General features: G+C 35.7%; 1 protein-coding gene across 1 annotated transcript in view; it reads right to left on the bottom strand.

The window, feature by feature from the left end:
• Positions 1–25,890, bottom strand: part of PCDH15 (protocadherin-related 15) — a 454,971-nt gene that overhangs the window by 182,310 nt on the left and 246,771 nt on the right. The window contains exon 19 of the mRNA XM_006880391.1: positions 3,107–3,247. Within this exon, the coding sequence (XP_006880453.1) occupies positions 3,107–3,247 (141 nt within the window). The remainder of the gene's footprint in view (positions 1–3,106; positions 3,248–25,890) is intronic.

Below are 25,890 nucleotides of genomic sequence, written 5' to 3'. Positions count from 1 at the left end.
ATTACAACAAAAATAATCATAATGTTTATTTTTAAGAAATACCAAATTTTTCCAAAACTCTCTTTTGCTCTGGGCTATATATTATTATTTATGAGTTTATATGGTCCTAATCGAAACAAATTCAACATAGATCTGGAGAAACATAAACAAGGTTTATTCTTATAACTTCAAGTTATCTTTGAGTCACTATAAATGTATAAACAGAAAATTATTAAAAACTATAATAAAATCATGTCAGACATATTACTTATTAATATTTACCAGGAGAAGCTCTTAACCATATGAATGGTAAGCTCTTAGCCATGCGAATATTTCTTCTTTAGCACTGAAGACTTCATTCACAAGTGGCAAAACACACTCTAAGTAGTTATATAAAACTGGGACATTCAAACACTCAATTAAGTATTTATGGTTATAGTAAATACTTTTCAATATTTTTTACATCTAGAAACAGGCATTGTTTTCACTTATATAAAAATACATGAAAGATAAAAGAGATGATATGTTAATTTACACATGTGATAAAGAAAAGCAGGCTATACCAAAAATCCAGTATGTGTATATTTTCCCCAACAAATATGAAAAATTAGTATCAACAATAATATTCATGGTTGAGTGCTACTGGAAAATGGGTTTACTTTTGAAAGACTGAGAGCACTTGATGAAGTTTAGTATTATTTAAAATTTTCTAGAAGCATAATTTATTAAGAATACATACACTTGATGCAGCAATTTTACTTGTTAATGCTTAAGGAAAAAAGGAAGGTGATTCATGACAATAGAGTTATTACAAAAAGTTATAAACACCCAAATTGTCCATCAGGTTATTAGTTTACTAGATTAATTTTTTTTAAATTATGGTATATTTATATAGTAAGATACCACATAGCCATTAAGAGCATCATTGCATTTATTGGCATGAACAATATTAATATTGTTGTTGTTGTTGTTATTAAGTGCCATCGAGTCACAGGTGACTCATAGTGACCCTATGAAGGAGAGTCCTCGACGCTTAGGTGCCTTTCATCCTCTCTTCAGGTTCACACGTTTTCCGGAGGCAAGCTATTATGGAAATGGATGCCACTCCTTCTTCAAGAATATTAATATTATTAAATGATTAAAATAACACAAATAATACAATTACAGCATTTTCAAATATATATTTTTTTAATGTATTTGAGTGGGACTTCATTATAAGGATTTATAAGCCAAACCCAAACTCATTACTGGTGAGTGGAATATAATTCATGTGACCCTCCACAAGTTTCTGAGGCTGGAAATTCTAACAGAAGGACACAGTGTCATCTTTCTCTCACATGGAAGCTTGCCCACCTGGAAGTTAGCAGTCCAGCAATTAACTTGTTATTGTTGTTGTTAGGTGCCATTAAGTAGAGTATGACCCAGGGTGACCCTAAGAACAATAGATCTTAACCCTTTCCTATCTTGTGCTCTCCTCACGATCATTGACACACTCGATCAAGCTGTTGCTGTAGGTGCTGCGTCAATCCATCTGGTTGAGGGTGGTGTCCCTCTTCGTGGAATAGCCTCTCCTAGAAACATGCTTGAGGTACGTGAGAGGAAATTTTACCAGCTTTGCCTTCAAGGAACACTCTGTCTGCAGTTTTTCCCAGACAGATTTGTTCGTTCTTTCTTCAGTTCATGGGATATTCATGGTATAGAACTCTTAATCTAGTGTGTGTGGGTGGTTCTTTCTTTTTCCTTCCTTCCTTCCTTCCTTCCTTCCTTCCTTCCTTCCTTCCTTCCTTCCTTCCTTCCTTCCTTCCTTCCTTCCTTCCTTCCTTCCTTTCCTTCTTTTTCTTTTTACTAAAGTGTTTTTAAAATTCATATAGATCACACAGGGAACTCTGGTGGCTTCTTAGTGGATAAGAAATTGTGCTTTCAAACCAAGTGTGGTTCAAATCCACCAGATGCTGCAGAGGAAAAGACAAGAAATCTCCTCTTGTAATTTAAAGCCTCTAAAAACCTACTAGAGGATAAGCAATGAGTTGGTTACAAATCAACAAAGGTTTGTTTTGGGTTCTGGGTTGCTATTTTTTTTAATATGTAATATAGCTAATGTGGGGAGCTCTGGTGGCCTAGTGGCAAGAAGCTGTGCTCTAATCTCAAAAGCATGTAATTCACATACACCAGCTGCTCTGTACGGGAGAAGGATGTACAGTCTCCTCACACGTATTAACTGCCTCTGAAAAAACATGCCAAAGGGTCAGCTACGGGTCTTGTTGATATGGCTTTTCTAGCATAGATTACCAACTGTGTGGAGGGGTGGGATTGTGTGAGTGACGTGTATTGGCCTATCCACAAAGGGATTGGCTATCTACTAATCCACAAGGGGATTGGCTGATCTCAGCAATCTACAATAGGATTGGCTAGTCTTGCCAATAAATTGACCAGCTCAAGCAGCAAAGATAAGAGATTCTTCCCATATCATAAGTCAGATGTCTCCCATCCTGTCCAGGAAGCAGAAGCAGTGATAGTTGAACTGGAGAACTGGATGTGAGATGGGACTCTGGGGTGCAGGAAACCAACATTGGCAAGACTTAGGACTTTGTTGGAAAGTTACTAGGGAAGTTAATGGTGGCAGGACTGAGAACTTTTTTTGGCAAGTAGAGCCATGAGGCTCAAGGCTGATGTGCTCACGTGTACCCCTTGGGTGCTGTCTTGATTATATTTTGTTATTAATCTGACTATAACCTTTTAATTCCCCAATATAGCTCTGCCTGGTATGTGAGCTATCCACATTGGATTTTGGACCCTGCCAAGCAGTAAGACTGGTGTTGAGTAGAAGGAGGCATGGAAGCGTGGGGGACATGTCTGACTTCATGGGAATTGGTTTTGTGTTATTTCTGTGGGCAGGAATAATTTCCTCCTGTGAAGTTGATAAAGGTCAGAAATGACACTCCCCAGGTGAACCTTGCTCTTTTTACAGGTAATTTCCAACTTGATTGTAGATAACAACAAAAATAATGGTATCATTTCATAATTCGAGAATTTAATAAGAAGAAAATAAATATAGTAATCTATAAAACGAAGCTGTGATGAAAAGTTAAGCAGCAGAACGATAGCACAGGGATAATGGAAAACTCACCTTAAAAATTGTAGTGGGTTCTTCATTAAGGTTGACTCGAGTTATTACCAATCCAGAATCTTCTTGAACATCAAAAATGCTAGCAGGGTAAGGAAACTGGACATCATCTACTCTATACCTCACACGGCTCGCAGGTAATCCCTGAAATAAAATTATTTATTACTAAATTATAATCATTAAAATGAGAACAAAGGTAGTCAAATTGTTAAACTGACTTGTATAAGTGAAAAATGACACGTAGTGGTTTCATATTCAAAAATTGCAAATCTTTGTGGTTTTCGATAACTTCATTTAAATCAATGAAGTGTCTTTATTGCAGAGGATTTGAACTATATTTATGTGACAGGGTAAAATATTCTCTTGTAAAATTTGTTTCCTTTCATATTATTTAAATAACACCTCCTTCCTCAAAATACAGTTGTACTATTTTAACTTCTGAAATGATCATATCCTAAAAATTATCGTTTGCAATTAAGACATTTATTTGAGTTCTGTCTACAATACTCAGAGAATAATAAAATACAGAAGACTGTATGGATTTTAAAGGGGCAAAACTAAAATTGCTTACTACCAATTCCCTGGCTAAGAGTTTTCCTAAACCACTTAAATTAATCCTAATTAGTCCTTTATGAAAGCATTAATAATGGTGATATTAGTAATATAGGCAAAATAATGGTAGCTAACATTTGTTCAATGTTTACTGTGTGTCAGAAGCCATACTAAAAATGACAAATTTTTATTTTTATAGTTCTTATTTTATAGTTAAAAACTTGAGGCTTATAAAGAGTTAAGAAATGCTGAGCATTTTGCAGCCTCCAATTTCATAAGATGAAATACAAATAAAAATAGTGCATTTTTAAGGAAAAAGATTAATTTAATTTATAATAGATAAAAAGAATTAAAGGGTTTTCATGAACTGATTTCAGAAGTATATGCTTTAGGCTCTTCTTCCTAGTCTGTCTTAGTCTTAAAGCTCCCTTAAACCTGTTCAATAGTAGTAGTAGCACATAAACCTTTATTGACAAACAATAAACACTGAGCTCACAGCACAATAATAGCTGGGAATCAAAGCCCATGATATCACGTGGAGGACAAGGGTCCTACCACTGAATCATCTCTCCTGCCTTTCAGGCCTTACAACCTATTATCTCTTTAAGATATATATATTTTTTTTTCTGTGTGTGTATGTATATTCTGTATTTATGTTCTGTCTATATAGATGAGTTCACTCTGTGTGTGTGTGTGTATACATATACATACATATATATGTATGTATGTATATGTATACACACACACACACACACACACACACACACACATTCTGTATGAATGGTAGAGTGTGATTTCAAACCCAAATAGAGCACCAGGATTGAAAGGGAAAAGTACTATTTTGCAAAATATGTCACTGTTTCAAATGTTTATTGTCGTTATGTGCCATTGAGTCACCTCCAACTCATCGTGATCCTATGTACAACAGCCTTCAATTCTGCTCTAACCTGTGCCCATCTCACTGTCTCTGACACATGTATCCCCATAACCTCAGTCACTGAATCAATCCACGTCATCGAGGGTCTCCCTCTCCTGTGCTGTCCCTCCAGCCTCCTAAACATGATATTCCTCTTCAGAGACTGATGTCTCCTTGCAATATGCCCAAAGTATGTCAGACGAAGCTTCAGAATCCTTGCCTCCAAGGAATAGTCTGGTTTAACCCTCTCTAGGATGAATCTGTTCATTTTCCTAGCAGTCCATGGCACATTCAACACTCTTCTCTAGCATCACAGCTCAAAGACACTAATTCTCTTTCTATCATCCCTACTCACTGTCCAGCTCTAATAAACTCACTTTCCATAGAAGGTGCAAACTGTCAAAAAATCACACAAAGACATAAACAACAATAAGAATTTAAAAACCATAAGATATGGCAATCCCATCTCTATTTGGTCAATCTCAACTCATAGCCACATTACAGAACAGAGTGGAATTTTCTACAGGCATTCCACAGATGTAAATATTTATGGAAACAGCCTGTCACAACTTGCTTCCATGAAATGGTTGGTAGGGTTATTTTTTTCTGTTGTTATTTCCCCTCTCCCCAAGCCATATTTTCTTTTTTTTGTTAAATGTGACAAGGTTTAATGATATAGGAAAATTTTCTTTCTTTCTTTAAACTTGATATTTAATGAAAGTTTATAAAGAACTTGGGTTTCTACTCATTCAGTGTTGCACATTTTCTTCCCTGCCTCTCTCCTCATTTGCTTTTTTCTTTGGGAAAAAAGTTCTTTCATTGTTATACAGTACCCCACCCCCAGTCCACTTTACTATGCATCTCTTATTCCAGACTCTTGTCATGCCAATAGTACCTAATTATATGTTCCTTTTATACAGTTCTCTCCCTCATCTGTTCCAATGCCGTGTACATTATTTATCTCCCTTTTGTTTCCCCCCAAGATCCCTGTCAGTCCTGTTTTACAACAGTGGCATTATGCCTTATTTGTGTATTTATAACTGAGATATTTCACACAGCATAATGTCCTCTGGGGTCACCCATTTTGTTTTAGTTCACAAGATCTTTGTTTTTCAGTGCAGCATAGTATTCCATTGTGTGAATATACCACAGCTTCTCTATCCTTTCATTTGTTGATGGGCACTTGGGTTGTTTTCAACTCTTTGCTATTGTGAACAAAGCAGCAATAAACATGGGTCTTCATATACCTTCTTGGGTGGCAGTTACCGTTTCTTTAGGATATGTTTTTAGTAGTGGAATTGCAGGGTCAAATGCTATTTCTATTTGCAATTTTTTTCAGAAAGCGTCATACTGCCTTCCAGAGTGGTTGCACCTTTTCTGATCCCACCAAAAGTGAATAAGGATTCCAGTTTCTCCACAATCTCACCACCACTTTTTTGCTATTCTGTTAAATTTTACTCTTCTTACTGGTGTGAGATGATATCTCATAGTTGTTTTGATTTGCATCTCTCTTAGAGCTAGGGGTTTTGAACACTCATGTGTTTGTTGGCCATCTGAATGTCTTCTTTGGTAAGTGTCTGTTTATGTCCTGTGCCCATTTTGCAATTGGGCTGTGTATGTTTACCTTGTTGTGGGGCTCAAGTATTCTATATATTCTAGATATAAGTTTCTTATCAGACATGTAATTACCAAATATTTTTTCCCCAGTCTGTGGCTTCCCTTTTTACCCTGTTGGAGAAGTTTTTGGATGTGCATAGGGATTTGATTCTTAGAAGGTCCAATTCATTTGTTTTATCCTCTCCTGGTTGCAGGTTTCTCAGGATTCTTGTAAGACTGTTAATGCTGTAAAATAGTGTTTTTAGAGTTCTTCCAAGCTTTTCTCTAATGAAGTTTATATTCCTTGGTTTTAGTCCTAGGTTCTTGATCCACTTTGAGTTGGTTTTTATGCATGGTGTGACGTGTGGGTCTTTTTTGTGTTTTCTGCAGATGGTTTTCCAATTTTGCCATCACCATTTGTTAAAAAGGCTGTCATATCCCCACTTAACTGATTTCATCTCCTTGTAAAAAATCAGTTGTCCATAGGTAGATGGGCTGATTTCTGGCTTCTCAATTTTATTCCATTGATATATGTGCCTGTCATTGCACCAAGACCACAGTGTATTGACCACCATGGCAGTGTAGTAGGTTTTTAAATCAGGGTGTGAGATGCCTCCTACCTTGTTTCTCTTTTTAAGGAGTGATTTGCTTATTACGGGTCTCTTTCCATTCTAAATGAAATTGGAAATTGCCTTTCCATGTCATTGAAAAAATGGAATTGGTATTTGTATTGGGATTGCATCGAACGTATAGATTGTCTTTGGTAAGATTGTCATTTTCACAATATTGAGTCTTCCTATCCATGAGCAAGGATTTTAACCTCTGATATTTATGTTCACCTCTGAGTGCTTAGTGCAATAAATTTCTGTGTTCCTCTTTTGTCCATAGAGTTTGCAAAGGCCTGTTATTTAAGAGCTAAAGAAGCGAATGGCCAATCCTGCTTCTCCTCACATAACTATGGGCATGTTGCTAGGAGGGGTTATTTCTTGGAGAGGGACTTTATGTTCAGAAAGGTACAGGGTCAGGTGAAGAAGAGGAGGACCCTTGACCAAGTGAATTGACACAGTTACCACTGCAATGGACTCCAATGTGTCAGGAAGTGTGAAAATTATACAGGCAAGGGCAGGGTTCAGATGTGTTCATAGGGTTTCTATTAGTCATTCTCGACAGGATGGCACTTAACAAGAAAATCAATTGAGTGTTTAACCTCTGTGCCACCAGATCCCAATATATAAACCATCCAAAAGAAAAGAAAAAAAATTTATAGTTTTTTTCTTAACTGAAACAAAATTGTGGTTGGATTTATAATTGGCAAGGAAAAATTTCTCTTGTCAGGGAAATTTATTCATTTCAGTTAATGTCAAAAAACCTTGGAAAGTGTTTACCTATTTTCTGTCTTCAGAATCTACCTCTCTACCAAATGCATTCAGGTACATTTTCAAAAGCTTTTAGCAAAACAAAGCCATTTATTTCCTTCAATACTGTTGATCTGTTTCATTTATAGGAAACTCAATGCATCATTTACAAAATGCCAATTAGAACATTTGGTGACATAAAATCTCATTTAAAAAATATTTTATATTGGTTTACTTACAAAGTTCATAAAATGTGTATCTCATTTCTATCCTTAGAAGTGATAGAACATAGTTACTCCTTTAGTTCAGTGCAGTACAAGTCTTTTGAAGACCATTTTCAGCACTTGTTGCTTTCTTTGTACTGCCCTTGGAAATTCTTTCCTTGCTTTTAGTATAACTTTACATCTTTTTTCCCCCTACTCTCATTCTACTTCAAGGTATCATAGGGTTTTGGTTTTCTTTTTTGTTATTGTTGTTATTTTTGAAATGTGTTCAAACCTTGTATTTAAGTGAATTAAACAAATCATCTTATTGCTTTATGTGCCCATCAAGAGAAACAAATGCTTTCGGAATCAACCCAATGAATTAATTTAATTCTTTCATTCAACTGGCTCAATTACAATGTCTCTTTATTAACACATATATTTGATCACAGTACATAAAGTCTGTTTTGCCATCCTGTGAAAGATAAACTTTTAAAAAGAGACTATAAAATAGTCTTTGACTCAATACTATTTATGGAAAGTTAGCAGGGAATCCTAGAATATGTAGGCAATGTTGTTTTAAGAAGGCAGGAACAATAAAACGATTTGTGAAGTTTATGTTAGTTGCCGAATCACCAGGAGCAAATGTTATATAAGGGAAATCTTTTAGAAAGAATTAATGAAGACACAATTATTAACTCAATAAAAAAGGGATGAAAATTATCCGCAAAATTTTCTTCTCAGTAGGAACTGGTCACTAAGGAGATTACTATCACTCTAAGGCATCAGATTCCCTTAAATACTTTTAGAGGGCAACTATAGTTAATTCCTTGCTTAAAACTTTAGGGAAACTGAGAATATGTGATGAGCCTGCTGTAATAGGTTTTGGGTTTTTTTCCCCCAACGTTCTCAATTATATGACAATTATTCCTAAACCTAAAGCCAGCCTCAACCATTAAAGCAAGTGTTTCTTCAGATAACCATGATTTTTTGACTGTTGAAATGCTTGTATAGCAAGTCTCCTTAATGTCAACTTCTATTCACCTTAATTTTATTCAGATTAATATATTTTGAATAGTTTTCAAATAAGTAACATGCTTTCTATTAGAATCATAGTTTTTCTTAGATAAAATGTTCAAATGATTTTACATAAAGTTTAATCATTCCTGTTTCTCTGAAAACTTTAATCTAGCATCACAGAAAACAACAGGAATTGAGGCCAATTATAAAACAAATCCCAAATGAAATTTTGCTTATCTAAAGATAAAATATACTAAAACTTGGTTGAAAAACCTAGTCAATTAAAAGCAAATATTAAATTTATTTCATATATCATCTACATTTCATATACTTTTGAGAAATTATAAAATAGCATTAAAATTTTATAAATTATTTATTCCCTATGAATTATACTTTTATTTATGTATTTATAATTATTATTGCTAGCTATCACTGAGTCATCCCAATCTCAGCCCAACCCACCCTAAGTGTTATGGAGTATTACTACATTATAAGAATATTTATACTATAATCTTTACAGACCCTTTTCTTTGTAGATTAGTTATGTAGCATTGAATTTTCCGTTTTTAAGTTAACGGGCAATCAATAACCATTTGCATCATTCAAATAATGTTCATTATATGTGGAGTATATTGATTCATTCATTCTTACGTTTCTTCATTCATCACACAGTTACTCAGTAGTTACTGTTGGGTCCTGAGATTAAAATAATTAGCAAATTCATAGCCTAGTGGAAACAGAGAGTTTATCTCATATTCCTTCCTTTCTGAGCTTCATAAATAATCGAGCCTTAGAAAACAGGGTGGAGTAGGGTTTAGATCTGTTGTTCATAAGGTCACTATGAGTTGCACTGAACTCAGTGGCTTCTAATAGCAACATAAAACACCGACGTCATTCCGACCTCTGGAAATTTACCATTAGGAGTTAATTAGCATTTTATTTTCTTTATAGCACAAATCCTTATCTAAATATTTGGCATACATTTACATGTTTACATGTTTAAATTTCAATCTTTCTCATTTTCATTGTTGTTGTTGTTGTTATGTGCCGTCGAGTCGTTTCCGACTCATAGCGACGCTATGCACAACAGCCCTAAACCCTGCTCTATCCTGCGCCAACCGCACCGCCTCTGACACACCCATCCCGATTACCCCAGTCACCGAATCAATCCATCTCATAGAGGGTCTTCCCCTCCTGCGCTGTCCCTCCACCCTCCCAAGCATGATGTCCCTCTCCAAGGACCCGTCCCTCCTGGCAACATGTCCAAAGTATGTCAGACGAAGCCCCAGAATCCTTGCCTCCAAGGAGTAGCTTGGTTTAATCCTCTCCAAGATGAATCTGTTTGTTTTCCTGGCAGTCCATGGTACATTCAGTATTCTTCTCCAGCACCACAGCTCAAAGGCATCCACTCTCCTTCTGTCCTCCCTGGTCATTGTCCAACTCTCTGAAGCATAACAAGCGGTTGCAAATACCATGGCCTGTATCAGGCGCACCTTAGTCTCCAGAGAGACACCGTTGTTCCTGAGTACTTTAGAGAGGTCCCTAACAGCAGACTTTCCCATCGCGATATGCTTTTTGATCTCTTAACTGCTGGTGCCAAGAGTGTTGACTGTGGAGCCAGTAGTTAGAATCTTTGTCTTCTTGACATTGAGCCTCAGTCCATTAGAGTTGATATTTTTGACTCATCATTATTCATCTAGACTATAGAGCAACTCAGACATACATACAGGAAGAGGCCTGGAGGGATAATTTGTTAATTGAAGATTTAGAATAAAATGTGATCAATACTTAAGTACATGTGTAGGCTGAGATAGCAGGATGTGCAACACAGGAGAGTATCAGTCACAGGGTCTGCAACATGGTATCTGTGTGAGTGACACTCCCTGAAGTTACAAGTGTATATAACCCATGCTCCTGTTTGTAACAGCCATTGGTATATGTTTTGAAAGCAGAAAGGAAATATATATTTGGGGAAATAATTTTTAAAAGTATGATATTAGAACCTATACAAACATGTTGTTGCCATGGAGGTAGAACTGATTCTTATCTCACTGTCCAGCAAGTTTTCAGCAGTTATCAATTGCACAGGCAGAGATTGGCCATCTTTCTTCTGTGGATTCTAAATGTGGTTTTGGATACCTTCCCCCAGAGCTCCCCTTATACAAACATAGATCCACCAAATAGCAGATTGGAAGAGAATATACAATAAATAATCTTTACAAAATGATTCCTGCATGTAGAAATAGAGAAATGAGACTATTTGTCAGCATAAGCAGTCTCACTTCCTCTTTAATTGCATAAATATAAAAACTACCTGCTTCCAAACTCTCAATCTTTGTCTGTGTTACCTTAATTATACGTGTATTGCTGTGTAAAATTTTTGAAATAAATACCATATCTTGCTGGATTTTTCTTCTAAGTGAATCCATATTAGTAGGCTATAGGTGCTATTGTGTTACAAAAATTACATTGTACAATGTGTTAAATTTGCTTATGTACTGAATTAACATGTGTTCTGGTGGTCTAATGGCAAGAAGCTATATTTCAATCCCAAAAGCTTGTAGTTCAAGGCCACTAGCTCTTCCACAGGAAAAGGATGGGCAGTTTCCTCCCCTAAGATTAACTAACTGCCTCTGAAAACCTTCTGAAGGGTCAGCTATGGGTTGGTTCCAACTCTATGATACATAACAATTAAAATATACACATAGGAGATTTTTTTTAGTAATATTGCTGGTATTTGAAATATTTATAGCTTGCTACTGATATTGTTCTCTGTTTTAGAGCTGAATAAACATCTCTGTACCAAGAAGCCATATGTGCTCCACCTGATCAACTACTAGAATGAATTCCTAACATCTGGATAACTTTTGACTATTTTAATGGACAACGGATTAAAACTTCAATTTATCCTGCTGTCATACACAAAGCTCCATCATGTTCAAGTGCATTTTGCCTTTATCTCATTAAGGATCTACCTCTTTTTCTGACCCTCAACCTTTCTCAGCATGATGATTTCTTTTCAGGACTGGTCCCACCTGATAACCTCCTATAAAGGTGACATGGGATAGGACAGGGTTCAGATCTGTAGTTCATAGGGTTGCTATGAGTTGTACTTGATTCAACAGTACCTATCAACAACATAACTCCTCATGTTTCTCTCAGTTCAGAGAATTTATAATAAAGAATCTCAAAAAGAAAAAAAAAAGAGTAAAGGCCATGTGGTTAGTACCATATCTGATCTTTACCAACTTCACAGAGGGAGACTGCCCCTGTCAAAAGCATCAGTAACACAAAAACCATTTCCATGAAGTTAGATATCCCCCATGCTCCTATGCCTCTTTCTATTACTCTTCACCCCAATCTTACAACTTTGGTGGGTCCAAAATCTGGTATAATAGATTCCAGACCACACAGAACCATATTAGGAAGTCAAAAGTTTATAATTCAGATTAGTAACAGAATATAGTCAAGACAACTCCCAAAATGTGCACACAGGCACCTCAGCCTTAAGCCTCTTGGCATTTCCAAGTTCTCAGTCCTGCCAATATTGGCTCTCCACCCAATTGTCCAATAAAGTTCTTAGTACTGCCAATCATAGTTTTCTACACTTTATGACCCCCACATCCCCAAGGTCTCATCTCGTCTCACATCAATTCTCAAGTTCAGCAATGGCTGTTGCTATTGCTGTCCTAAAGTGTTTCCTATGTTTCACTAGGTTGGAGGAAGTCTCTCCTCTCTGGCTGGGGGAATAATTCTCTCTTCTTTTAAGAGAAGATTATGTCACCATCTAGAGCTCTATAATTTATTGGCAAGATGAGTCAATCCTCTTGTAGATTGTTGAGATTGGCCAATCTCCTTATGGAATAGTAGATAACCAATCCTCTTGCAGATAGGCCAACATGTCCAATTTGCACTGTCTCACTCATCCACATTAGCAACATCCAAAAGGCTATAGAAGTCATATTTAAAGGAAAACTCCATATCTGCACAAAATAAAGGAGATGGAATTTTACCCTCCTTGCCTCTAAGAAGTAACGTTTGTACTTCCTCCAAGAGAGATTTGTTATGTATTTTGCAGTCCTTCCAATACTCTTCACCAATGCCACAACTTAAGGGCATTGATTCTTTAGTCTTCTGTATTCACTGTTTAACTTTCAGAGTCATAGAAAGTAGTTTAAAATGCCATGGCTTGAATTAAGTACATCTGGTTTTTGAACTGGCATTCTTTCTTTTTAGTACTTTAAAGAAGTCCTTAACAGCGGATTTTATATTCATACAGGAGAAAGGAATAAAAAAATCTCATAAATTCTATCTGACCCATAGCTGATCCTGCAGTGAGTTTTTAGAGACTATACATCACAGGAGAGGTGACTATCCATCTTTCTCCTAAAGAGCACCTAGTAGATTTGAACTGCTGGTCTTTGGTATGGTTGCTCAATTCTTTACCCACTAGAACTCCCTCTGTGATAACGGTAGACAAAAAAAATTGTAACAATGAAGCTTACATTAGAGTACTTAATTGCAGAGTAATATTAATCTGTATTAAGCTACTTATTACTGATTATCAATGAATGTAAATTTAAATAAAGAAAATAAAGTTATTTCAATTGTTTCCTTTATTTATTCATTTTTATGACTTTTGTGCTTTATGCTAAATATTATACACAGTGTGTTTTGACATAATGATGGTGAGAATATGAGTGATTGCTACAGAAGGTAATTGCAACCTGTATGAAAAATCTTGTAAACTTGTAAACATAGGGAATTTCAATGAGATTATAATGGGCCAAAATAATTATTTCTTTAGTGTCAGGGGATACTCTCATTTAGTAATTTTTCTTAAATACACAATTATCAAGAAATTACACAGAATCACATAATTTGCTTCATAATAATAGCAATTACATTCTGTCAGGGTATACTAAACCTATTATTTTCATTAACACACACATTAAGTAATTTGTTTCCAAGTACACAATGACTTTTCTCCCTCGTATGGTATCTAAAATGCTTTCTGTCAATGCATTAGGAACTACTAATTTGACTTATTTTATAGTAGTATATTTGACAATATCTCTCATGTGTGATTTAGCATAGTTTGGCATACAAGGGATTACTGTAAATTGTTTTGTTGTTTCTTGAAGTCATGAAGACTCAGTCATTCTTTAGATCATAATGATGTCGCCATTTTTTAGTGGCTCTAACAATACTATCATTACCATAGAAGGTAATATAAGACTAGCAGGTCATATAGTCCATGCATTAACTGAGAAAACATGTGCTTTTCTATGTCTGTCCACTTTACCTTCTTTTAGCACGTGAAAAGACTGAGAGATCTGAGAATGCAGTGAATCAACACTCTTGTAGAAAGGTTCCCTATTCCAGTTGCCATTTACTTAATAGAATGTGTCTTTAGAGCTCAGTTTTCACCAATAGGGCATTAACATACATATTAGAGATCTAAAGAATTTTTTTTGCTGAGATTTGTACAGCAATGTTCATAGCAGCACTATTCACCATCGCAAAAACTTGAAAATATCCTAAATGTTCCACCACAAATGAATGGATTGGGAAATTAAGGCACACAATGGAATACTATACAGCACGCAGGAGTAATGATTTTGTAAATTATTACCTAACTTGGGAGGGACTGGAGAGCATTATGCTGAGTGAAATAAGTCAGTCCCACAAAGATATATTGTATAAAACCATTATTGTACAATGAGTATTAAGATCCAAGAGGGGTGGGAAAGGTTGGAAACAGAGGGATATCGGTGTGCACTGGGAAAGGGGGATTAATCATAAGGTTGTACAATTTGATGGGTGGGGGAGGTGAGGGAAATTGAAAGAATTTGTTCGAATTTATATTCAAATTTTGTAAATAAACTACTAGAAAATTATTAAAAAAAGAATTATTTTTGCAAAATTATTTACCCCTAAGTGTTTGGGTAAATATTCATGCAAACATAATCTCCTAATGAAAACAAATTAACTCAATCCTGTAATGAAAACAAATAACATGCATTTTGTATAATGCCTTCATTTAAACAGGTTTGTTACAATTTTTATGAAGATGGCAGTAGACACTCATTCAATTTGTCCCACTCAAAACTATTAGCATAATCTAAGAAGTTTGCAAAAAAGGAATGAATTGCATCAGAACTGAAATTAGTGATCTTGTCCTTTCTGCTTTAAAAGCACTTGCCCTGGGTTTTTTAAGACTAATGTAAGAATTCTTGATTAAGTGCTTAAGGTCCGTAAGATGTGATGTTGTCGAGTTGTAGGTGACTCATAGCGGCCCTATGAATAAAAGTCCTCAACACTTGCGTGCATGACTTTTATCCTTTCTCCAGGTTTATAGGGTTTCCGGAGTCAAGCTATTTACAGAAGTGGATGCCACTCCTGCTTTCAAGCTTGTTTCAACCAGGGAACATCATCAAACACTGTCCACCATGGGTGACCATTACCACATTTGACACATCAGTGTCAGTGTTCAGCTTCACAGAGACCACAAGTTACCTTTGTCTGGCAAGTGGACAATATGACCTAGAAGACTGTCTGAACAAAAACAATGAACAACAGGCCTTAGAGCTGCTGATTAGAGTCACCCACCTTTGGCTTGGTAGCATTGTTTTCAGTCCACTAGGCCAACTAGTCTCTCTCTGTGTTGTTAAACGCCATCAAGTCGATGAGTCATAGGCGACTCATAGCAACCCTATGAATGAAAGTCCCTGACACTTGCATGTGTGACTATCATTCTCTCTCCAGGTTCATAGGCTTTCTAGAGACAAGCTGTTTATGGAAGTGGATGCCACTTCTGCTTCCAAGCTTGTTTCTACCAGGGAGTGCCACCAAACACTGTGCACCATGGTTAACCATTATCACATTTGACACATCAGTGTCACAGTGTTCAGCTTCACAGTGACTACAAGTTACCTCTGTACAGCAAGTGGACATGTCAGGGCTATATGACTTAGAAGACTGCTTGAACAAAAACAATGAACTGATGTAGATTTATTTTTCCAGTCTTACCTCATAAAAAAGAGAGCTCTAGTGATGAGTCTGCAGCCAGTTGGTGCTCATCCAAAAATTGTCCCTCCTATACTGATTGGAATCCACCAACAACTCTTTGGGAGAAAGATGATACCAGTCTTTGCCCTTCAGAGTTACAGACTCAGAAACGGAATGGAAGGTCAACTAGGACTCAGTTCAGACTTGACAACAATGAGTTTGACGTCTTGTTTTGGGATTATTTTTTATCTTGAAAAATTTTGGCTTTGGGACACCTTCTCTTCTATTATATTATCTAATCATTATTTGCCTTGTAGACATCTGTTTCTCCTTCAGACTTAAGATCAGAATTATTCCCTCCAGAATCTCTCTAGATAAAACAAGATTCCCTCTTACTTAATTTCACAGTTTAGGAAGACATATCTGTTTTAAAGTATTTTGCCGACAATTATATTTACCTTTTTAAATTATTTGACTAATTTCTATCTCATTACAATTTAAATAAGAGGAAAAGAAAAACTCACAGGTTGGTGAATCTGAACCACCAAAGATGAGCCATTTTTTGGATTAGCTGAGACAACTCACTATGGACAGCAATATACCAGAGTTGTTCTAGCTTGTTAAAGATAATGCAAAAATCTCCTTTACCTCACTGAAAATAATTTCAAAACTGTGAGAACAATAATTCAACAAGGAACTATGAGAAATTCAAGCTGATTTCTAAAAAAGCCTACAAATACAGAAAATGCTGATGTTAGAGGGATCTGGGAAGTACCAGAAAGATGTTTGTATTTTATTGATTATGCAAAGATAGGAGACTTTGTGAATCACAGTGTATGATGAATAACATCGAGAATAGTAGGAATTCCAGAACACTTAATTGTGCTTATGTGGAAATTTGACATGGATCAAAAAACAGTGGTTGGAAGAAAACAAAGTGATAAACTCACTGCTGTCTAGTTGATTTTGACTCAAATCTATATTGAATTTGAAGCTATATTTCTTTACAGGAGGAGATTGCTCATCTTTCTCCCTTAGGGAAACTAGTGGACTTGAACAGCTGACCTTTTGGTGAGTATCCTGGCACACTCCCAGGGGCCCTTTAAACAGGGGGCAAATGCACCAGCAACTCTCCAGAAGAAAGATGGGCAAGGTTCTATCACAATGTATTATCCTCAGAAATCTAATGCTCATATACAATTCAACTGCAGTGAATTCCAGTATGTTTTCAGCCAGATTTTACAGATTTTATTTGCATGTGATACTACTGATATTGTTCAATAATTTCTACTTTATGTTGGATTGTCTTTTTAAAAAATAAACACAAATATGGGTCTTTTTCAGTCAGTTGGCCAAGTAGCTGGTTTCCGTATTTCTTGGCACAGATGATAAATCAGTCCAGAGATACATCTGTTTGTTAGAATGCCTGAATATGTACCATGTATTGGAGATTGGAGATTTCTTTTTCACCAATGCTATTATCAGTACAGTGTAGCCTTCTTCACAGACTGTCTCTGGTTCTTGATTATATATAACTTCCAGCAATGGCTGAGCACTGACCAATTCATTTTGACTCCATGATTGTGTTTTTTCTCCCATCTCATTTTGAAGCTTCTGCATCCTTCAAATTTTTAGCGATAAAATCCTTCAGTTTGTGACTCAAGTCTTGAATAGTTTCTTCAGTTCTTTCTTCTTGAAAAATGTTATGTGTGTTCTTTACTTACAGTTTTCTAAGTATAAGTCTTTGCACATTTCATTATAATACTTTGTCTTCTAGAGTTGACCTTTGAAATCTTCTGTTCAGATCCCTTATTTCATTATTTGTTTTGCTTCAGATTCTCTGTGTTCACTAGCAAGTTTCAATCTCTTCTGACTTCCATTTTGGTCTTCCTCCCCCCTTTTTGTCTTTTCAGTGACTTTGCTTTCTTCATCTATAATGACTTTGATGTCATCCATATTCTTTTTGATATCTGATGATTAGTGCTCAATATATCAATTTTACTGTTGAGATGGCTTCTACATTCAGGTGAGATGTGTTGAAGGTCATGTTGTGGCTCTTATGAACTTTTTTTCCTTTCTTTAGCTTAAGTCTACACTTGCAAATAAGCAATTGGTGAACTGGTGCACAGTCATCCCGTGGACTTATTCTGAATAATGATCTGAGATCCTCTGTTGTGTTTTCCCACAATGTAGTATATATTTGATTCCTGTGTATCCCATAGGGTGAGGTCTATGCATATATTCAAAATGTATGTTGTCTTAAGAAAGATATTTGTAATCAATGAGATACTAGTCATATAATATTCTATCCATGTAATCTCTGTCCTGTATTTCTATCACCAGTCCATATTTTCCAACTACCCATCGTTCTTCTTTGTTTTCAATGTTTGCATTTCAATCACTTTTGCTTTGTTTTATACCCTTAAGCAAGAACCAACTTGTAGCTGGCCCTCCAGTGAGTTTTCTGAGGCTATAAATTGCAATGGAAGATATTGCCAATCTTTCATTTTTAGAACTACTGTTATATTCAAACAATGAGCATTTGGGTGGGTAGCAGAGCCACTTATCTCTGATTAGTACTGGTTATTATTAATGAATTGTGATTGCATGTTACTGATTTCAGATTACAAAAGTTTGTGGAAACTTGCATTTTCTTCATCTTTGGTTTCAATGATGGGCAGAAAAATCTGATTAATGGTAGTATTTCTTTGTATGTCAATGGATATTACACTATAAACTGGTAGTATTGTACTTCAAGTTAGACCCGGAAATGGGTTTGTTTGTTTTTTTCCATAATAAATGCCACACTGTTCTTCTTCAACTTGACCTCGTATGATTTTATGATTCAAAATGGTCACTACCATCCACTTCAGCTCATAAATGCCTAGGATATTGATCTTTATGTGTTTCACTCCATTTATTACAACTTTCAGTTTTCTTAGATTCATAAATTTTTCATATATATTGACAATTCTTTTCAAATGGGCACATCATATTGAACAAAATGACAACAAAGTTATAAATGGACTTACATCTAGAAATAAATATAAGTAGTCGTTGTAAATATGTCTACTAAGAAATATTTAGAAGCGGTAACAATTTTTATAGAGAATACACATTAAGTGTAAGAAAGTATAATGAAAACTGACAGTGGGAAAAATGATGGGTCTACTTAAAAGAGCACAGTCCAAAGTGACTCAGTTACATGAAAAAAAAATGAAAGAGGTAGTCAAAATATTTCAAGTGAGCAGAAGCCAAACTAGGAGGTACGTCATTAATGATTTTCCAGTCATCTGGACTTCATTCTCCTTGTTCTGTCAGTAAACGTTTTCACAATCATTTCTTTCACTTCTTTGGAAATATCTCCTTTCAAACTACATCATATCACTTGTATAAGTTACACTAAGATGTCTTGAAACTGCTTCATACATAGTCCATCTTAAACTGATCTTCTTTACTACTTAACACAACCTTTTATTCTACCTTATTTCCATCAAGTAATACCATGCATACTTCTATCTCTTCAGCTAGAAACTTCTCATTTGCTTTTCTCTCTGCATTTATTCTATCTCAGAACTTCAGTCTCTAGTCTTCCATTTAAATTACTTTTAAATATTTCTATTGAAATATTGATCTTGTTAATTTCATACTTAGATTAAGGTAATAGTTGCTTACTTGTCTCTTGATTTTCAATTCTTATATTTACAGTGAAGATACAGTAGCACATAAACAAAATGCTCTAATACATATATGTGGTTTTGTTACTACCGTATTTATGTCTTCAACAATTGTTCATTTTGTCCATAAGAAAAATGGGTCTCAGATTCTTAAAGTGTATTTACCACTGTTCTTATTTGCAAGTTAGCCTCTGAAGACAGCCTTGATAAATTTATTTTAAGTAATTATCATTTATAGTTTCAGACAGTACAACTCATGTTACACAAATTAATCAACATATGACTCTCTTGAGTATGCTACTTTCAGATTAATATTATCAATAAGTATTTGAGATATTCCTTTTCCCTATTTCTCCTATTACTACGTAAAAGAAATCTCCACATTTTAAAAGATTTTCAACTACACCAGAACTCAGTCATCTTTCCATTTTCTAAATGTTGTTAACAACATTATTGAATTGATTAGAAATCATAGCAACTCTATGAAGAAAAGATCAAAACTCTGTCCTATCCTATACCATTCCCACAATGTCTGATACACTCAAACCCATGGTTACCGTCACAGTGTCACTCTACCTTGTTTAGGGTCTTCTTCTCTTTATCTGACCCTCTACCTTCCTCAGCAGAATGACTTTGTCCAAGGATAGGCCCCTACTGACAATGTCCAAAGGATGTCAGATGAAGTTTCACCATGCTTGTCTAGTCTAAGGAGCACCCTGGTTGCACTTCATCCGTGAAAATTTTGTTTTACTTCTGTGGAAGTCCACATGATATTCTTCACTCTTCTCCAATACCACAACTCAAAGCATTTTCTAAATAGCTAGATATTTTATAAATATAACATTTCCTAGCATATTTTGCAAAAGTTAATGTCATCTCTCTTTTTCTACCTAGTTATATATCCTTATTTGTGGATTCTTATGTTTTCTGATTTCACACATTCATAAATTATCTATGAAGTAAGTTATTTAAGCTAGAAAATTATTTGCTTTTAAGTCTACTGCATAAGAACTAAAGAACCCTGGTGATGTAAGTCAGCAGTTGGAACCTACCAAGATCTCCATGGAATACAGAGGTGATAATCTGCTTATGTGAAGATAACAGTTTTGGAAAATTTATTTCCCAGTTCTACTCTGCCCTGTAAGATTCCTAGGCACTAAAACAGACTGACTGGCATGGATACAATTTAAGAATATGGAAGAATATAAAGGAAATAAAATTAAGGGTGAAAGTTATTGGTGGCATAACTTAGAGGATAATATGACAAGGAATCAAAGTCCTTAGAGGTCAACATGGATATTACTAAAGTGTGTTCCTGTTTCTTCTGGCAACAACTTCTAAATACCTAATACATACTACAGTAACCCAGAATAAGAGGTGTACTGCAAAGAGGACTGGGCGGGAGTGGGGGAAGGGAATTTATACAATGAATGAACATTAAAATATAAAGAAAAACCAAAACAGTGAACTGGGGGAAGGGGAAGGGACGAAGAGGGAGTAAAATGTGCAACAATGAATGAATGAAAATTTAACATTTCCACAAACTTTTGTAAAAATCACAATTAGAATTAAAAAAAAAGTTTTAAAAACCGACCTTCTGAATAAAATAAATTTTAATCCCTGAGAAATGTCTATAGGGAAGTCCTCAGAAAGACAGCCTTTAGAACAAATCAATCCCTTTAGAAAGCTATCTTGCTTAAGTGGTTTGGTACTCTGACCCCATAGACTTATTCACACCAAAAGAATGAATAATGCAATTGACACATTAGTAGAGGGAAAAGATGCTTTATAAACATCTCCAGTTTTAAAAAGAAAAATGTACCTTTTACCAGGTAAGTATTACACTTTCTAGACAAGACAAACTCAGTGAGTTAACACCAATAACGATCTCAAGTAAGAGTTAAAATCAATCTTGAAATAAATCTATAAACCACGAAAAGGGAAGACAATAATACACACTCCTAAAACCCTTTGATGAGTTTTCTTTTTCTAGAATTTAATCATGTGTAAACATTGATTATAAACCCTTCCCTTTTCTACCCATTTACATTTGAAAATCTAATTACAACCTATTGTTATTTTAAGATCAAGCTACCACTGTTTCATGGGCTGCTTCCTTTCTAATTAAGTATTTCAGACCAGAGGGACTGAGGACAGAACTACATCATCTTGATTTTTCACAGGCTGACATGTAGGGTGAAAAGACTGCTTGATTATTTTTAACAGCTTTTCTGTGAAGGGAGAAAAACCCCACTGAACTGTGTATACCTTTCTCATCCCCACCCCATGTACTCTAAGTCAGCAGGAAGAGTTCATCATAGTTGACTTTTAAAATGAATTTCCACCATAATGCTAGCAATATCCTAAATAAATAAAGGTTTACCAAAAAAGTAAGTATGTAGTTGTTGTTTTGTGTCATCCAGTCAACTATGACTCATAACAACCCTATGACAATACCTCTGAACCCTGCTCTATTCTGACTCAATCTAACTGACACCGACATAATCTATCCTCATTTTGCCAGTTATTGTGTCAACCCATCTCATCCAGGACCTTTCTTTCCTGTGCTGTCCCTTGCCCCTTCCAAGCATGATATCCTTCTCCAAAGACTGGTCCCTCCTTGCTACAGGCCCGAAGTATGTGACAGAGTCTCAAAATCCTTGCCTCCAAGGAGAAACTTGGTTTCACCCTCTCCAGGTAGACATGTTAGTTCTCTTGACAGTCCATAGTATGTTCAATACGCTTCTCCAATCCCACAACTCAAGGGCTTAAATTGTTCTAATCTCATCATTGATAATTATTTAGCTCTTTGATGTATAGCATGTAATTTCAAAGACCATGGCCCAGATCAGGTACACCTTAGTCTCCAGACTGACATTGTTGCTCTTCAGTGCTCTGAAGATGTCCCTGAAAGCTGAATTTCCTAATGCAATCCATCTTTATTTCCTCCCTGCTAGTACCAAGAGGATTGATTGTAGAGCCTAACAAACTGAAGCTATTAACAAGATTAGTCTCTTTGCTGTCTACCATGATGCTGCCAGTCAGCTCAGTAGTGAGAATCTTTGTTTGCTTGATGCTGAGTTTCATTCTGTATTGAAGGCTGCAGTCTTCTACATTCTGCAGCAAAGGTCTCAGGTACTCCTCAGTTTTGGCAAGCAAGGTTGTGTCATCTGCATAATGCACATTGTTGATGAGTCTTCCTTCCATCCACATTACTCCTTATAGAGCCCAGCTTCCTGGATAATCTGTTCTGCATATATATTGAAAAGGTATGAAGATAAAACACATTCCTGGTATACACCCTTCCCAATTTTGGACCACACAGTGTTTGTTCTGACGACTTCCTCCTGATCAAAGTATAAGCTTCACATAACTAGTAAGAAATGTATAAATGTCCAAAGAAGGAAGGGGAAAGGTCAGGGGTGCTAAGGGAGTAGAGTGGGACACATTATGGGGTTGTAGAGTTTTGTGGGTAGAGAGAGCGTGTGAAAGAAATAGGGAAGATTTAGCAGGCTTCTGACAAAATGGGGTAATAGTGGGCATAGATCAATGGTTAATAGTTTTATAAGACACATGTATAGAAATAATCTTATGAAACAAAGCATAAATTAATAAATAAAAAGAGAGTTTGGGGGGAAAAAAGACGATTTGCTCAAAGGACTAGTGGACCAAGTGACATTTGTAATCTACAAGCTTGCAACCAGAAGAACAAGATGGTTCCTACACCTCTGTTGACTCTGTAAAAGAAATGATAATGCAATAGCTCTCAGTTTTGGAAACAAAACTCAAAATCATTAAAAAAACCCCAAAAACAAAAAACAATGCTCATTGGTCTGATCAAAGCAAGTGAAGTACCCAAGATTCTCAGTATTCCTCAAAACGAGAACTATAATCACTCCTGTAAATCAATTGTCAGCCAAACAATAGACAGATCTATAAAGAGAACTAAGACTCTAGGGCATAAAACATTCTTAGAACAATTTGCCATTAAACTCCAAGGGGCAGCATAAAGTTCAGAAGGCACGAAGGAGGACAAAGAAGGATGAACATTCAGCAGAAGCATGAGAAGCAAGGATAGTGGTACTAACAATGTGGTTATTGCGAACAATGTCATGAAACACAATGTGCAGGGATTATTCCACCAGGAACCAATTTGCTGTAAACTTTCACTCAAATGATAATGAAAATTAATTTGGACAATCACAGAAAAGCCCTATGCAGCAGATTTTCTCAAAGTAATAGAATTTATTTCTTCATGGTAGATTGTGTTGTTGACTGCTGTTGAGTTGAGCATGACTCATAACGAACCTATGAACAAAAGATCTGAAGCCTTCCTATAACTATTGTCACTTCTCAAAGTTCATAGAGTTTCCAGAGGCATGTTGTTTAGGAAGTGGATACCATTCCTGCAGACCCACCTGAAAGGAAGTCCATGATTCCAGTCTTGTGCTGTTTATCATGATGCTGTTCCTTGCATGGGTGGAAAGAGTTTTATTTTCTTTATATTGAGGTATAGTCTATATCTAAGATGGCAATCTTTGATTTTCACCAATAGGTGCTTCAAGTCCTCTTCTCTTTCAGCAATCACAATCACATGCATATTGCAATTCATTACTGATTCTTCCTCCAAAGTTAATGCTGTGCTCTTCTCTATGTATAGTCCATTTTCTCAGATTATTTATGCATCATACAGTTGCTGTTTTTGTTGTTGCATACTAATGAATCAAGACTAACTTCTAGCTGACCTTATAGATATATAGATCTCCAGTTGATTTTCAGAGTCAGGAAATCACGTATAAGAGGAGTTTGCCCTTCTTTCTCCTACAGAGCAACTGGTGGATTCCAACAGTTTACCTTTGTGCTGGGAGCTCAATTATATACTACTAGGTAACCAGATTGAATTAAAGGATATTACCCTGACACACATTTTTTCTATTTTTTAAAATGCTGCTATGACTGTTATGTGTCCATTGAACCAGACTGACCAATAGCTAGTTTTCAAAGGCAGTAAATCATACAAGAAAAAGTTACTTATCTCTCTCACGTGGAGCAGGTGGATTTGAACTGGATACCTTTGGATTAGCAGCACAGCTCTTTACCACTACGGTATCCCCTTATTCTAACAACTGCCTCTTGATCCACATACAGGTTATACTTGAACAACATTAAGCATTCTAGAATTCCCATTTTCTGAAATGTTATCTACTATGTGTTTTGTTCACAAAATTGAATGCAATTACATTGACAATTAAAGACAATGTAAAAATCTTACTGGTATTCTCTGATTTCAGCCAAGATATATTTGACATCGATATTTCTCCTTCACCGTATTCTACTGAAATTATCTTGACTATCTGTCAGTTTCCTGTAGATATACTATTGCAACAGCTTTTGAATTATGTTAACTTTAGAGGTAAATTGGAAATTGGAATTTCAGAGCCTAGAATACATACATTAATGACACTTAATATAAAAATATCTGCAATGGTCAAACTGTAAAGTAATGTATTAAAAATTTCTCAGAAAATTCAAAGTTTAGCAGAATTGTATAAATCTGAAAAACATGATTGGCAGTTTTTATATTTCTATTTATAAAGCATCTAATTTACAAATATGAAGAGAATAATAATTTCATAAAAATATATTTATTTCCTCAAAATGTATACTGTTCCATGTAACTGCGATGTGTTTCAATTACTCATCAAATTAAGCTAAGTCTCTTTATCAATATCCTGACACAGAACTGCCCATAGCTGGCTCTTCCTTGGATACCCGAAGCTGCAGATCTTACCGGAGGAGATTGGCCATGTTTTTTTTCCAAGGATCAATTGCTCAATTTAAACTGCAGGAGAGATATAATTTATGGCTTAGAAGCACAGGTATTAATAATGCCAGAACCAGCCACAATTTTTTTAAATTGAGCTTTACTCTTTACAGCTTATTTTGAAATTTGTTTATCAATTCTTTGAATATAAGCTTTGGAAAGAAGTAAGATTAAAAATATTCCCTTGTTATATTTCAGTCAGGTTTCATCCTGTTTTGTTTTAATATTATACTTTATTAGCTAAGTAAAATATGAAGGGTGTATAAATTTAAAAATGACAATTATTCTCTGTCAAAAATCCGACTATGCTTAAAAAGCAAGAGTCATAAAAATGTTTGGTTGTAATGTAGGATAGATTCTCAGCTGGAGGAAACTGGCTTTCAACAGGATGCAAACCCTGTTGACTTTTCGGATCATAGTTGAGGAAATTAAAAAAAAAGTATTGGAGAATACCTTTTTAATTTTTGTTGTTGTCGTTATGTGCCGTCGAGTCGCCTGCGACTCATAGCGACCCTATGTACAACAGCCCTAAACTCCGCTCTGTCCTGTGCCAAGCGCACTGTCTCTGACACTCCCATCCCAATTATCCCAGTCACTGAATCAATCCACCTCATAGAGGGCCTTCCTCTCCTG

Source organism: Elephantulus edwardii, unplaced genomic scaffold, assembly GCF_000299155.1.
Source record: "Elephantulus edwardii isolate Elephantulus edwardi_28Jun2011 unplaced genomic scaffold, EleEdw1.0 scaffold00007, whole genome shotgun sequence".
In the NCBI taxonomy this organism is placed as follows: Eukaryota; Metazoa; Chordata; class Mammalia; order Macroscelidea; family Macroscelididae; genus Elephantulus; species Elephantulus edwardii.
Note: the sequence above shows the minus strand (reverse complement) of the source record. Positions and strands in the feature narration are given on the sequence as shown.